Below are 12,485 nucleotides of genomic sequence, written 5' to 3' on the forward strand. Positions count from 1 at the left end.
GTCTATGGAGTTTACTATTACTAGATAAAGTTATTATTACTACCTTTATTTATAAAGCAGCCACATATTACTTCACTATTTACAGAGAATGTGTTTAATCACTCACATCAGACATAGGTCACACGACAGTCAATATGCATAGAAATCCTTCATGGCATTAATTTCTTCTCCTCCACAAATTATCAACTTAAATACTTTTAATTCACTGTTGATGCAGTACAAAATAAATAAATGAAATAAAATAGTGCTACTGTGCCGCTCTGAGCACATGGGGAAAATAATTAGAGGGGACAAAATTATTTGGAATGCCCCAGACAACTCCAGTAAGGGTTTGAAAATATCAGACCATTATATAACCAGCACATTTGTCTAGTAATGGAAAAGGTAGATGTCAGGTTATAAAACCCACCTTTCGAACTGAAAAAAAAATTAAAAATCCTCCCCAAAAATAGAGATTGGTGACTAGCCCATGTTGGAGTTTTACCTCATCCAACTCTTTTACCTCAACCTCTTTTTAAATGCGTCTCGGTTTACAAGTTTTGAAGTAACTTATGTACCTAGTAGTAATTTTACATGTTCATAGGTACACTGTTAGCCTGTCAATTCTGCCTATGCATTATCACATACACATTACAATACGCCATTTTACTTCAAGGTCACACATTCCTTGTACCTAGCACAGAAATATGTGGCTATGCAGAAATCGCTCAGAAATGACAGCACAAAACTAACTTTAAATTCATTCATTAACACAAAATGGAAGAAAAAGCAGGAACAAAGACTGAAGTACACTATTAAATAAAACAATTCATGTTTTTAAAATTCAAGTTATTTGTGACAATCATCCAACTCTGACACTTGCACTCATTGATTTTTTGTAGTAAATACACTTTATATGTACAGTCTCTGAAAACATGTTTCTAGTTTACAGAGGATCAAATACATTTCGTGATAATCAACGCATTCGTTGCTGTCCATATACAACACCATGTTTACACGCATCAAAGAGCCCACTTTTTTTTTTATAAAGTTACAAATTTAAAATGTAACAAAAAATACTTTGACATTTTATTGTTTTAAAGATTGGTTGATAAATTATGTACTGGTTACACAAGATCATGTGAAGGTGCATTCATAAACTGTAGTGTTAAATACAATTAAAACAAAATCAAAACCGCAAAATAACCCCCTTCAATCATGAAAAGCACTACGATCCAGATGCCAGAAGCATTACAGTGGTTATAGAACAGAGCATTAAGCTACAAGTGGACTGAGTTGTCATACTTTTAGTCAACAGATGGAGCTTGTTTCTTTGAGACAGGTGCCATATCACTCAGGATTTTGTGGAGAAAATGTAATGTGTTGTGCCATATTAACTCCTCCCACACAATAAACTGTTAAGGTGGTGCGCATCGATGGCCTTGGGACAAGTGCCACATACCTGAAACAATGTGCTCCATCTGTACATCATATAAACAATCATGAGCCAGCAAGCTGCTCAATGCTATTGTTTTTACAGCAGCGATCCCAATTTGCAAAATATATAGAAAACCAAGGTTAATACAGAAGCACTGAGTTGTGTAACATTTGATACTATTTTTTTTATATGGCTAGCAGTTTAAATTTAAATCTCCATCACGAGACCAAAATGTGAACACCACAAATAATAATTATGTGAAATGTGCAAAAAGCGATTTTGCTGGAGATGTGCAACATCATGAAACAGAAATGAGGAGAACGAGTTTTAAAGCTTAAGCCTGGCAACAAGACAATGGCATCCATTCAGTTTACTCTGAAAATATAACCAGGTCATTAAAAAAAAAATGCAATTAAATATGAAATTAAAAATGATGAACCCATCATGAAAGAAATTATTAACTATAAGTTAGGTGGATCCTTTAATAATCAGCCTTAGGACATAATTAATAAAATTCTGTTTATCAATGAACACTTGTGGCTGAACATATAAGCATTTCTTTTTCTGAAAGTTTGCTTTTTGTAAGGCAGTAAAGAACAAAGATAAAATCAAGATTCCAGTAATTTTAAATTAAAGATATGAAATTCTGTTTGCCTGTATTGCTATCGGTAAAATTTGCAATTTGTCATGAATGCAATTCTGTGTCTATATCTATGGACTATATGCATTACTTTATGGGATGAATCTGGATTTATGAACCATGTTGTAAGTACATGGATTGTGTAATGTCGGAAACTATTAAAAATATATTGGGAAAATATACCTTGTGGAATGTAACAACCGTGTTGTTCTACATCTAAGTGTACTACTTTCACTAAGTTTTACCGATAGCAATCAGAATTAAAAATTTACCTGCACGTCAAACAGTGTCATAAAAATAATAACATTACACTATACATCTGATTAACAGCAATTCCTGGAACAAAGCCTTACAGTGTATAAAAATAGCTACGTAAAAAAATTTACATAAAAGGCAAACAAAACAAATTGTCAGTGCAGACACTTACATAAAAAATAACAGAACACAACATGGTAAGCTATCATCATGGCTGTTGAAACAGTTTTTGTTGATCCTTTGCAGATATAAGATTTCTTCATAATCCTGTGACAACTTGGTACAAATGTTTAATACTTTAAACCATGAAAATCTGCAGTTCCATTGTATATATTCCATTAAGTACAATCCACAGTCATGCTTCAAACTGCTCATCATGGTTTTCCTATAACATAAAACAGAATAACTGAAACAAAAATACAAAGCATGCATAGTTACACTGAATTAGTAAATATACCCCACAGTCTTAAATGTCAGAGGCAGCTTTTCAAAGCTAACACTTTTCATTTGTTCAGGACATGGGATTTAAAAGGGCTATAATTTTAAATGCAACAAACGTCTGTATTTGCATTTAAGATTATTGTCCTTATAAATCCTGTGGCCTGAACCACCGACAAGCTTAAAGCACAGAAAGTGAACAAACCTCCCTAAATGTGTAAATGAATATGAATATGAAAATGAAATATATATAAAGTAACATTGGCTTCAACTAAAAATACACTTGTTTTTAATGTTTGGAATATGTAGAGGTTGTACAAGAAAAAAAAAAGTTTTATTCATATTTATTTTACACTATGGGGCCCATTTAATCAACGAGTTTGATCATACGCAACGAGTTTTAAAACTTGTTGCATACAATAAATGGTGCTCTAGCCAATCAGGACACAACTGTCATTTTTAAAACAGATGAGTTAGGAGCTGATTTGCTGGAGAACCATTATCACATGCAACGAGTTTTAAAACCTGTTGCATATGATAAAAGTAGTTATTAAATGGGCCCCTATATTTGGTGCCCAATCTTCTTCTATAACCACTGAATAGAACACTTATCCATATAGCACCGGCATACACTTTACACTGCTTAAACATTCTACTTATGCCTCGTAATACAAGTAAAAGTCTGGCATAAATTACTGTTCAAAAATAAAAAATCCAATAAAGATATCGTGAAAGCATAAATAACTAATCAGTGCAGTTACAAAAAAAACAAAAAACAAAACAAAAACTACTGCATTTTTTCAATGTTTGGCAGCATGCCATGTAAAGATCTATGTCTAGCTAGAAGGTAACAAAGGTTTTGAGAGCGTACACCATTTATTAATTTACATTTTTTATAAAAGTGTAAGAAGGTCAGTTATTTTTAATTTGATTCCCCAATTTATAATAAGATGACCTGGAAACATTAACCTGTTCACTGCTGCTTTAGGAATACATTTTATGCATTTAAAAATTCTTATAAATTCAACTTCGGATAGTCTAAAAAAATAAAGTAATTGACATGAAGCAAACATGCTTTTTAAAGTATGTGTGTGTAAAGGGTCTGTTTCAATGTTACCTACTGTGCTGAGAACTCCGGTGACACAATGGAGTTTTGTAGGTGCACTAATTATGTACATAATTATGTCAGATGTGTCCTTATACAGCTTTGCTGCAGTCGTGCTAAAAAAGCCCCTCTCTGCGTGCCAGGTCCTGTGAGACTCTACTAGCAGCGAGCATCTTTTTTGCCAAAAACGCATCTAAGTCGCGATGCGACTAGGACGCACCAGCAGAGATTAATTTGATATTCGACCATTATAAATCTGTGTGTGTCTGGACTTATTTAAAATATTTTCTTTACAGTGGGGTTACAGGTGCCGGTGGGTCCTTACTGTCTGTGCATGTTGGCACTTGCGATTCTCCAAGTGCTGGGATGTCGGGCAGGCTTGCTGGGTCCTATAGTTCCACTGTAAAGAACATTATTAATTATATTTTTACACAATTACACACCCACTACCTCCAGGGGTGAAGGGAAGAGCCCTGGGCTGCTTGTAGAGCCTTGGGAGGGTGTTTTCCATTTTATTTTTGGGGTCCCCACTTTCTGAGGATTTCTAGCTCTGGGCTGCCACTTTGGGGCTGGTTTTACATTATGGCAGTTGGATCCCATGCTGTGTCTCTCCCTGCTATAGTGTATGGCCCCCCCTGGTTGGTTCAACCCGGTGCTGGTTACTGGAAAATAAGGGGGACCACACACCGGTTTTCCCCCTGATTTTCCAGTGCCAAACCTGACTCAGAGGTCTGGGGCTGTTTTCTTTTTTTTTGGGAGTTAGGGGGGTCCAACACAATTCCTAACCCTTTATTTAAAATTTTATAACACCTCAGCCTGCACAGATCATACTGATCTGTGCAGTGCTTTGAATCTGCTGTCGACTGTCAGCTATTCACGCTTGGATTTGACAGCAGAGTCTATTGTAAATGGGGAAAATTTACTGATTTCATAATCGAAAGAAATCGGAGTATCACCATCGAATGTAAATAATCAGTCATATGCGCTGATTACTAAATTTAAGTTTTTGTTCATAAAAAGTTGTGTCGATGTCCAGCTATTACATTTAGATGTCAAACACGATTCTTATTAAATTAACCTCAACTATTGCAGTAGAGTGAAAAGATATACACAACATTGGTTAAGTAAATCATACCTTGAGTACATCCTTAAATGTATACTTCTTATGCTTCTGATTTGTGATTATTTTCTTCTAGTTTCTTATTTTCTTCCGTGTTACCAAGTTCTTTACCTACATGTTTTGATGCTGTGCTATACATCATGCAAAAAAAAAACAACAAAAAAAGTGTTGAAATATAATAAAAACACGAAAATTGTAAAGTTGCGGATAAGGGGGCAAATAAAAGATGTATTCACTAAAATACATCCATAAAGAGATACACAGTAGCAGTTATAATATACAACATAACCTGAGTATGGGCTCTTTTTCCAAAAACCCATTAGCCCAGAGGTTCCCAAGCTCTGCCATTACAGTCCAGGGTTTAAGGCTATCCATACTTGAGCCCAAATGGTTAAATCAAAATTTCCTGAGGTACTAAATCACTTGTGCTCAGTAATGGATATCCTTAAAACCTGGACTGTAATGGTGAAGTTTGGGAACCTCTAAATACTGTAGTTCCACTATTAGTTGTAAGAAACAGAATTTAGTGGCTACCAATTATCAAGCAGATTTACTTTAACAAACATATTGTTGATTTTATTTAATATCTTATTATTCCATAAAAAAAAAAAAAAGTAAAAAATCAGCACCTAAATTAATTGATTTTATGTACTACAGACAGCATCAAAGTTTCATCATTTGATGTCAAACTTATATGTTTAAGCAACCTCTGTGGCCAACTAATGCACTGCAAGAAGCAGAAGGTGGTGCTGAGGTTACAAATGTTTGAATGTGTAGTGTGTGTGTAGAATGTAAGCTCTCATGAGCAGGGACCTCTTCCCTCATGTGCTTCTCTTTACATTTTCTTCTACTCTCTACTCCCCATTAGGGCACCTAACACGGGACCGCCAACTCCCGGCAGCTTATTGTGAGTGCTTTAATCACTATTTCAGCGATGTATATAAGTTGTGTCCCTGTCCTGCACTGTAATGTACTGTAAGTTACTTGTTTCTTGTTCACTTATTAGTTCTATGTACTATGTAAGGCGCTGCGGAACACTTGTGGCGCCATATAAATAAAGGATAATAATAATAATAATAATATCAAAAGAGGCAAACAGATAAAGAATGTCAGAAGCAAAGTCTTCACAAATAACATTTTTTTTCTAAGGTTAATTTGTTTGCTAGCTAGCAACAGCAAAATGTCTGCATGACAGATTAGTGATGTACAAGTTATTACTTCAGGCTAAGAGAACACATTGTTCTTCAAAATAAACACCTGCACATTGTACATATTACCACTATTTAAGGTGCTACAACCATTAATGTCTCTCAAAGGATGTGAATTACAGACATTAAATAAATAATATACATGAAATAACTAAGTTGTCATAGCTAACTAAAAATAGATTCAGGAAAACTAATGGAGCATACACATGGTCAGATTTGTCAGATGAACGATTTGAACGATTTTACCAAAGTTTTGAACGATTGAACGATTTTTGACTGCATTAAAATGAATGGAATCGTCCAAGTCTGACTGCAAACACATCAGATGTCAGATATCGTTATCTGACAAACGGGAACGCGCATCGTTGATCGGCAATAGTTCAGGTTTGTCAGATGTGTCAGATTTTCCTTCAGATATGAACGACTGAACGATTTTTAAATCGTTATCGTTCATATCTGAAGGAAAAATCTGACCGTGTGTATGCACCACTATTCTGGTTTCACAAGTGTGGAGTATTCTGAGAGTAGTGATAGTGCACCCAAGGGAGTGAGGTCATAATCTAACATGGTAGCCAAAAGGAAATATGGGGTGTGCACTGTATATCAGTCACAAAAATGTTCTCTGTATTGTAGATGGCTCAGTAGCACAGTCTCTACATTCAAAATAGACAGTATGTGTTATATTTATAACTCATCCATAACTTTTTAAAAACAAATTAAGAAAATGGTTCAAATATCTTATTGGTTTAATGATACTAGATGAAATCCCACTCCTATACATAACAAGGACATTATAGAGCACAAAGTTCCTATATTATAGTATCAAGATGAAAGGCCAAAGAAATAGATCTTTAATCTCAATATTCTTTTGAATTGTGAATATTGGTTTATAATACATATGTACATAGTTGAACAATTTGCTAATTTGTCTAAAGCTGGATAAAAATTAAACAATATGCATACCCAATGGTGCAGACAGGCGACGCCCCTGCCGACAAGCCGACATATTGGGCAGCTGGTACACATTAGACGATCCAGTGCCGACCGCTGGATATGTCGTCCACAGCCGCATCGGATTGTCAGTCACATCGTCAGATTGAGCTGCATGTAAGGCCGATCTGACGATGTGGCTGACGACCAAATGAGAGAGTGCAACAGCCAACATAGAGGTTACGCAGACGATTTAGACGATATGTCGGATCGGGACAAAAATCGTCTAATCTATACCCAGCTTAAGTCAGCAAGAATAGAATAAGTGCTCCGAGGACTGCAGGATATGTCTTAAATCTTAATTACTCCTGGATGATACAATCTTTATTTCACCTATTAAGGCACTGTAGCATGTATAACATAAAATAGGACACAATAAATTATACTATTATTTTATACATCCAATTTTTTTAAATACAGGAATGTCATTTTCAATTTATACTTATGTGGCTATCATTAAGGCCAAAATCAACAAAACAATTACGCTGTGCAGACTAGAAAAAAGGGACTCATTGCGTAATATGCAAAGTAATGCAGGTCCCCCTACATAACATTTTTAGCTGGTCATGAACGCATTCTTCTGAATAAACACATGTAAATAATATTTGCATAAATGTTGAGTGCTGATATAATCACATAAGATGTAATTTAGGAAACATATGTTCTATTACTACAACTAATTGAAGTCACCTTGGATTTCTGTTATCTTAATAAAAGCACTTGGCCTACAGCATTGAATTTCATATGGCCACTAAATAGCACAGTGACTTCTAACATGCATGTAATTTATAGTAGGGCGTGCATGATCCTATAAATCTCCCTAATGTGCTTGCCATATGCACCAGGCTTTCATCTCCTGAAGAACTACGGCTGTGGTGTATTTGGAATCATTTCGTGAAGAGGTTAAAAAAAGCCCAGTTAAAAAAAAAATAAAAAGTCAGACAAATGGCATATTTTAGCCATATGAAAACTTTCTAACACGTACAATTTAATTTTCTTAACAGTTTAGACTAGAGATAAAACATTAGGATAAACTTCAATGTGATATACAAGTATCAATTTTCCGATGAATTTTTGGATTCTTAAAATTAGATTTATTCTTTAGGGAACTAAAAAACATTATAAGCTTTATAAGTGATCAAGATTTATTATACATCCATACACACGCTAATATTTTTGTTTAATTAGAACAATTAACAGGTTCTTCAGGTTTTATATATTTTGTATTCATTATTCTCACTATTTTAAACACCTATAGTTTTTTAATTATATATCCAACAAGAGATTAGGATATGTTCACTTTTTTATTTTTGAGCATTAAAGGGCTGCTTTTATTTTAACGAAATCTGCAATCACATGTAAAATTCACCCCATAAATGCCTGCATATATAATCAATAAATTCAGATGTTGTTCAGACAAAACCTAAGCATGAGGAAGAAATATCAAAGTGACTTTGATTGTGGAATGATTCTAAGTAACAGATCAGGTGAGCATCTCAGAAACTGCTCATCTCTTGCATTGTTTCTATCTACAGTTTACAGAGAACGCTGTGCAAAACAAGGCAGTGCTGTAGGTGAAAAATCCCATTTTAATAAGCGGTCAGAAGAGAGTGTACAGTACTAGATGACAAGAGATAGTAACTCAAGAAACCAAGCATTACAACAGTAGTATGCAGAAGAGCATCTCAGAATGCACAGATCAAATCAAACCTTGAAATGGACAGTTGAAGATAGGACAAATGTCTGGTTGAGCAAATCTTGATTTGACATGCAGGTGCCAAGATCATAATTTGGCATAAACAACATGAATCCATTCTGCCTTGACTCAATGGTTCAGGATGCTGGTGGTATAATAGTGTGAGAAAGGCATTCTTACCACACATTAGGCCCCTTAATACTAGAGATGAGCGGGTTCGGATTTACACGGATCTCAAAACGGCATTTTATTGGCTATCGGCTATCACGTGTTTTGGATAACCAATAAACTAAATCCGAACTAATCCGAACTTGCGGTAAAATGGCGATAAGAACCGAGTAAATCCGAACCTGCACATCTCTACGTTAATACCAATTGTCAGGGCCGGATTAAGGTCTGTGGGGGCCCCTGGGCAACAAACATGTGGGGGCCCCTATTACATGCCCTTTATGCAGTGCACCCAGTAGTAGTGCCCCCAGGAGTGTTGCCCCTTATGCAGTGCCCCCTATGCAATGCCCCCTGTAGTAATACCACCAGTAGTAGTGTTCCCAATAGTAATGCCCCCTGTATAAATACCTCCAGTAGTAATACCCCTGTAGTTGTGCCCCCAGTAGTCATGCCCCCTGTGTGTGCCCAATAGTAATGCCCTCAGTAGTAATACCCCTGTAGTTGTGCCCCCTGTGGTAGTGGCACCAGTAGTAATGCCCCCTGTGGTAGTGGCACCAGTAGTAATGCCCCCCCCCCCCCCCCCGAGTAATGTCCCCTGTAGTAATGCCCCCCCCAGCAGTAGAAAAGCCGTTTGCGCTAAAGAGAAAAAAAAAAAAACATACTTACCTTAAGCCCCGCTCCCTTCTGATCCGCTCGGCTGGCGCTGCTCCTCTGCACTATGGGAGAGACGCATGACGTCTCTCCCATAGTTCACTGCCTGAGCTCACGAGTGAGCTCTAGTCTCTGGCTGCCGCTGCGGGGATGGAGCCGGATGCCTGCTGGTTACAATCTCAGCGGGCACCTGGTGTCTCCGTGCGGCACCGGGCCTAGTTGTCCGGAGGAAGCGGAACTGGTTCCGTCTCCTCCGGTTCACTTTAACCCCGATGGCTGGGTGTGGGGGCCCTTCAGGTGTGGGGGCCCAGGGACGATCGCCCCTGTCGCCCCCCCTTTAATCCGGCCCTGCCAGTTGTGAATTGTTTAAATACCACAGCAGACCTTATTATTATTGTGGACCTTGTGCATCCCTTCAGTTTACACATTATGAGGGGTATTCAATATGGGAGCGAAAAGTACGTGCTGGACTTTTCGCTCCACATCTGAGCTTTTCCTGGGATAAAGTATCAGGCGCGCACCCGCTTTATCCCCGTATTCAATTTAAAATGAATGAAAACGGGAGCCGGCGAATTAGGATCGCCGAAAAAAAAATGGAATTTTCAGGAATTGTAGGACCCCCCTAAAGCTGTCCAGACATGGGGGATCACTATGGGTATCCCCGTTTTTGCTTGCAAAAGAAAGTCGGGGTTTAAATAGCCGCAGCAGGTGTTTTTTTCCCCGACATTGAAGAAGTGATGCAGAAGAGCACTAAGATTTTTTTTTTTTTTAGTGGTCCCATCAAATTTGGGGTACATGAAAATGGGTACTAGCATATTTTTAAGTCCCTAAAGTTATTTTTTAAAAATTCTGCAAAAATGCACCTGCCGCTTATAGCCTATTCTAGAAAATACCTGTCGCATACTTACAGAATAGCCCTGAACCTATTTCCCTAATTTTAAACACTATTTTCCCTTTTTTTTTCACCCAAAATTTTTTATTTATTTTTTTGGGGTGTCCCTATTTTTTTTTTTAAACTTTTTTTTTGACACAGTTAATTTTTAAATGACAATAGCAACCCCAATTTGGCATTTTTTTTTCGCCATGTAAAACATGGTGAAAAGTTATCCCTGTTTTTTTTCAAAGACTTTTCGCAACTGCGAAAAGTCTTTGAAATTGAATACGGGGATAATTGAAATCGGCGAAAAATTTTCGCTCCAAATTGAATACCCCTGTTAATGTCTACTTCCAACAGGAAAACGCAAAATGTTACAAAGCACACGTCATCAAGCTTTATCTGCAAACATAACATTGAGTTTACAATCCTTGAGTGGTGCCCACAGTCACCTGAGTTTAATATGTGACAGAGGGAGCTTTATAGCATGAATGTACACCTGACAAATCTGCAGCCTCTGTGTTGCCATCATATCACCATGGATCAGAACCTCTGAAAGATGTGGTAGTGTGTCTATTGATCAGCGCAACATATGTATACGAGTCAGTATAGTGATAAAAAAAAATGAGAAATGTTTAATACAATCTGGCCTAAAACATAATACATATGGAAATACAATTATTTTGAACAAATGTCTGTCTTACATTAAAATAAGATAAAAAAAAAAAAAAAACAACTGAATGGTACAGTATATTGGTTCAAATGATGGTCATAATAGCTACTGTAGCCATGCGTTAAGATAAATGTCTGTGTCAACGATATAATAACAGCAGATGTTGGTTGCTGTGTTTGATACACTGTAGCAGATTCCGTGAAAAAGTCTAAGGGTGCTGCGCTGTAAGCTTCTTTAGTGACTGTTTGGCACAAACGTGTGCCGTTGTGGATATATAGGTGTATAAAAAATCTGGATTGTTGTGAAAATAATAATAAAACATATGTCTTTTGGATATATTAATTGAGTCAAATGGGTAGTAAATAGCTCTCAATAATGTAGCCTATCTGGAGACGTATTAGATTTGTGAATAGGTACAGTCAGGTCCATAAATATTGGGACATTGACAGAATTTTCAGATTTTGGCCTCTATTCACCACAATGGTTTTGAAATGAAATAAACAAGATGTGCTTTAACTGTAGACTTTCAGATTTAATTTGAGGGTAATTACATCCAAATCGGGTGAACGGTGTAGGAATTACAAGTTTCGATATGTGCCTCCCACTTTTTAAGGGGCCAAAAGTAATGGGACTATCAACTCAAAAGCTATTTCATGGACAGGTGTGGGCTATTCCCTCATTATTTCATTATCAATTAAGCAGGTAAAAGGTCTGGAGTTGATTCTAAGTGTGACATTTGCATTTGGAATCAGTTGCTGTCGACTCTCAATATGAGATCGAAAGAGCTGTCACTATCAGTGAAGCAAGCCATCATTAGGCTGAAAAATCAAAACAAACCCATCAGAGAGATAGCAAAAACATTAGGTGTGGCCAAATCAACAGTTTGGAACATTCTTAAAAAGAAAGAATGCACCGGAGAGCTCAACAACACCAAAAGACCCGGAAGACCGCGGAAAACAACTGTGGTGGATGACAAAAGAATTATTTCCCTGGTGAAGAAAAACCCCTTCACAACAGTTGGCCAAATCAAGAACACTCTCCAGGAGGTAGATGTATATGTGTCAAAGTCAACAATCAAGAGAAAACTTCACAAGAGTGAATATAGAGGGTTCACCACAAGATGCAAACCATTGGTGAGCCACAAAAACAGGAAGACCAGATTAGAGTTTGCCAAACAACATCTAAAAAAGCCATTACAGTTCTGGAACAACATCCTATTGACAGATGAGACAAAGATCAACTTGTACCAG

The 12,485-nt window shown here is 36.9% G+C and overlaps 1 protein-coding gene across 2 annotated transcripts in view; it reads right to left on the reverse strand.

Annotated features, from left to right (window-relative positions):
• Window positions 1-673: 673 nt before the first annotated feature.
• ALCAM (activated leukocyte cell adhesion molecule) overlaps window positions 674-12,485 on the reverse strand; it is a 133,439-nt gene continuing 121,627 nt past the window's right edge. For both annotated transcript variants that reach the window (XM_088481188.1, XM_088481187.1), the window contains 2 exons: window positions 4,991-5,106; window positions 674-2,697 (listed from right to left, as the gene is read on the reverse strand). In XM_088481188.1, the coding sequence (XP_088337314.1) occupies window positions 5,019-5,106 (88 nt within the window). In that variant the 3' untranslated portion in view covers window positions 674-2,697; window positions 4,991-5,018. The remainder of the gene's footprint in view (window positions 2,698-4,990; window positions 5,107-12,485) is intronic.

Source organism: Taudactylus pleione, unplaced genomic scaffold, assembly GCF_031769625.1.
Source record: "Taudactylus pleione unplaced genomic scaffold, aTauple2 ptg000265l, whole genome shotgun sequence".
Lineage (NCBI taxonomy): Eukaryota > Metazoa > Chordata > Amphibia > Anura > Myobatrachidae > Taudactylus > Taudactylus pleione.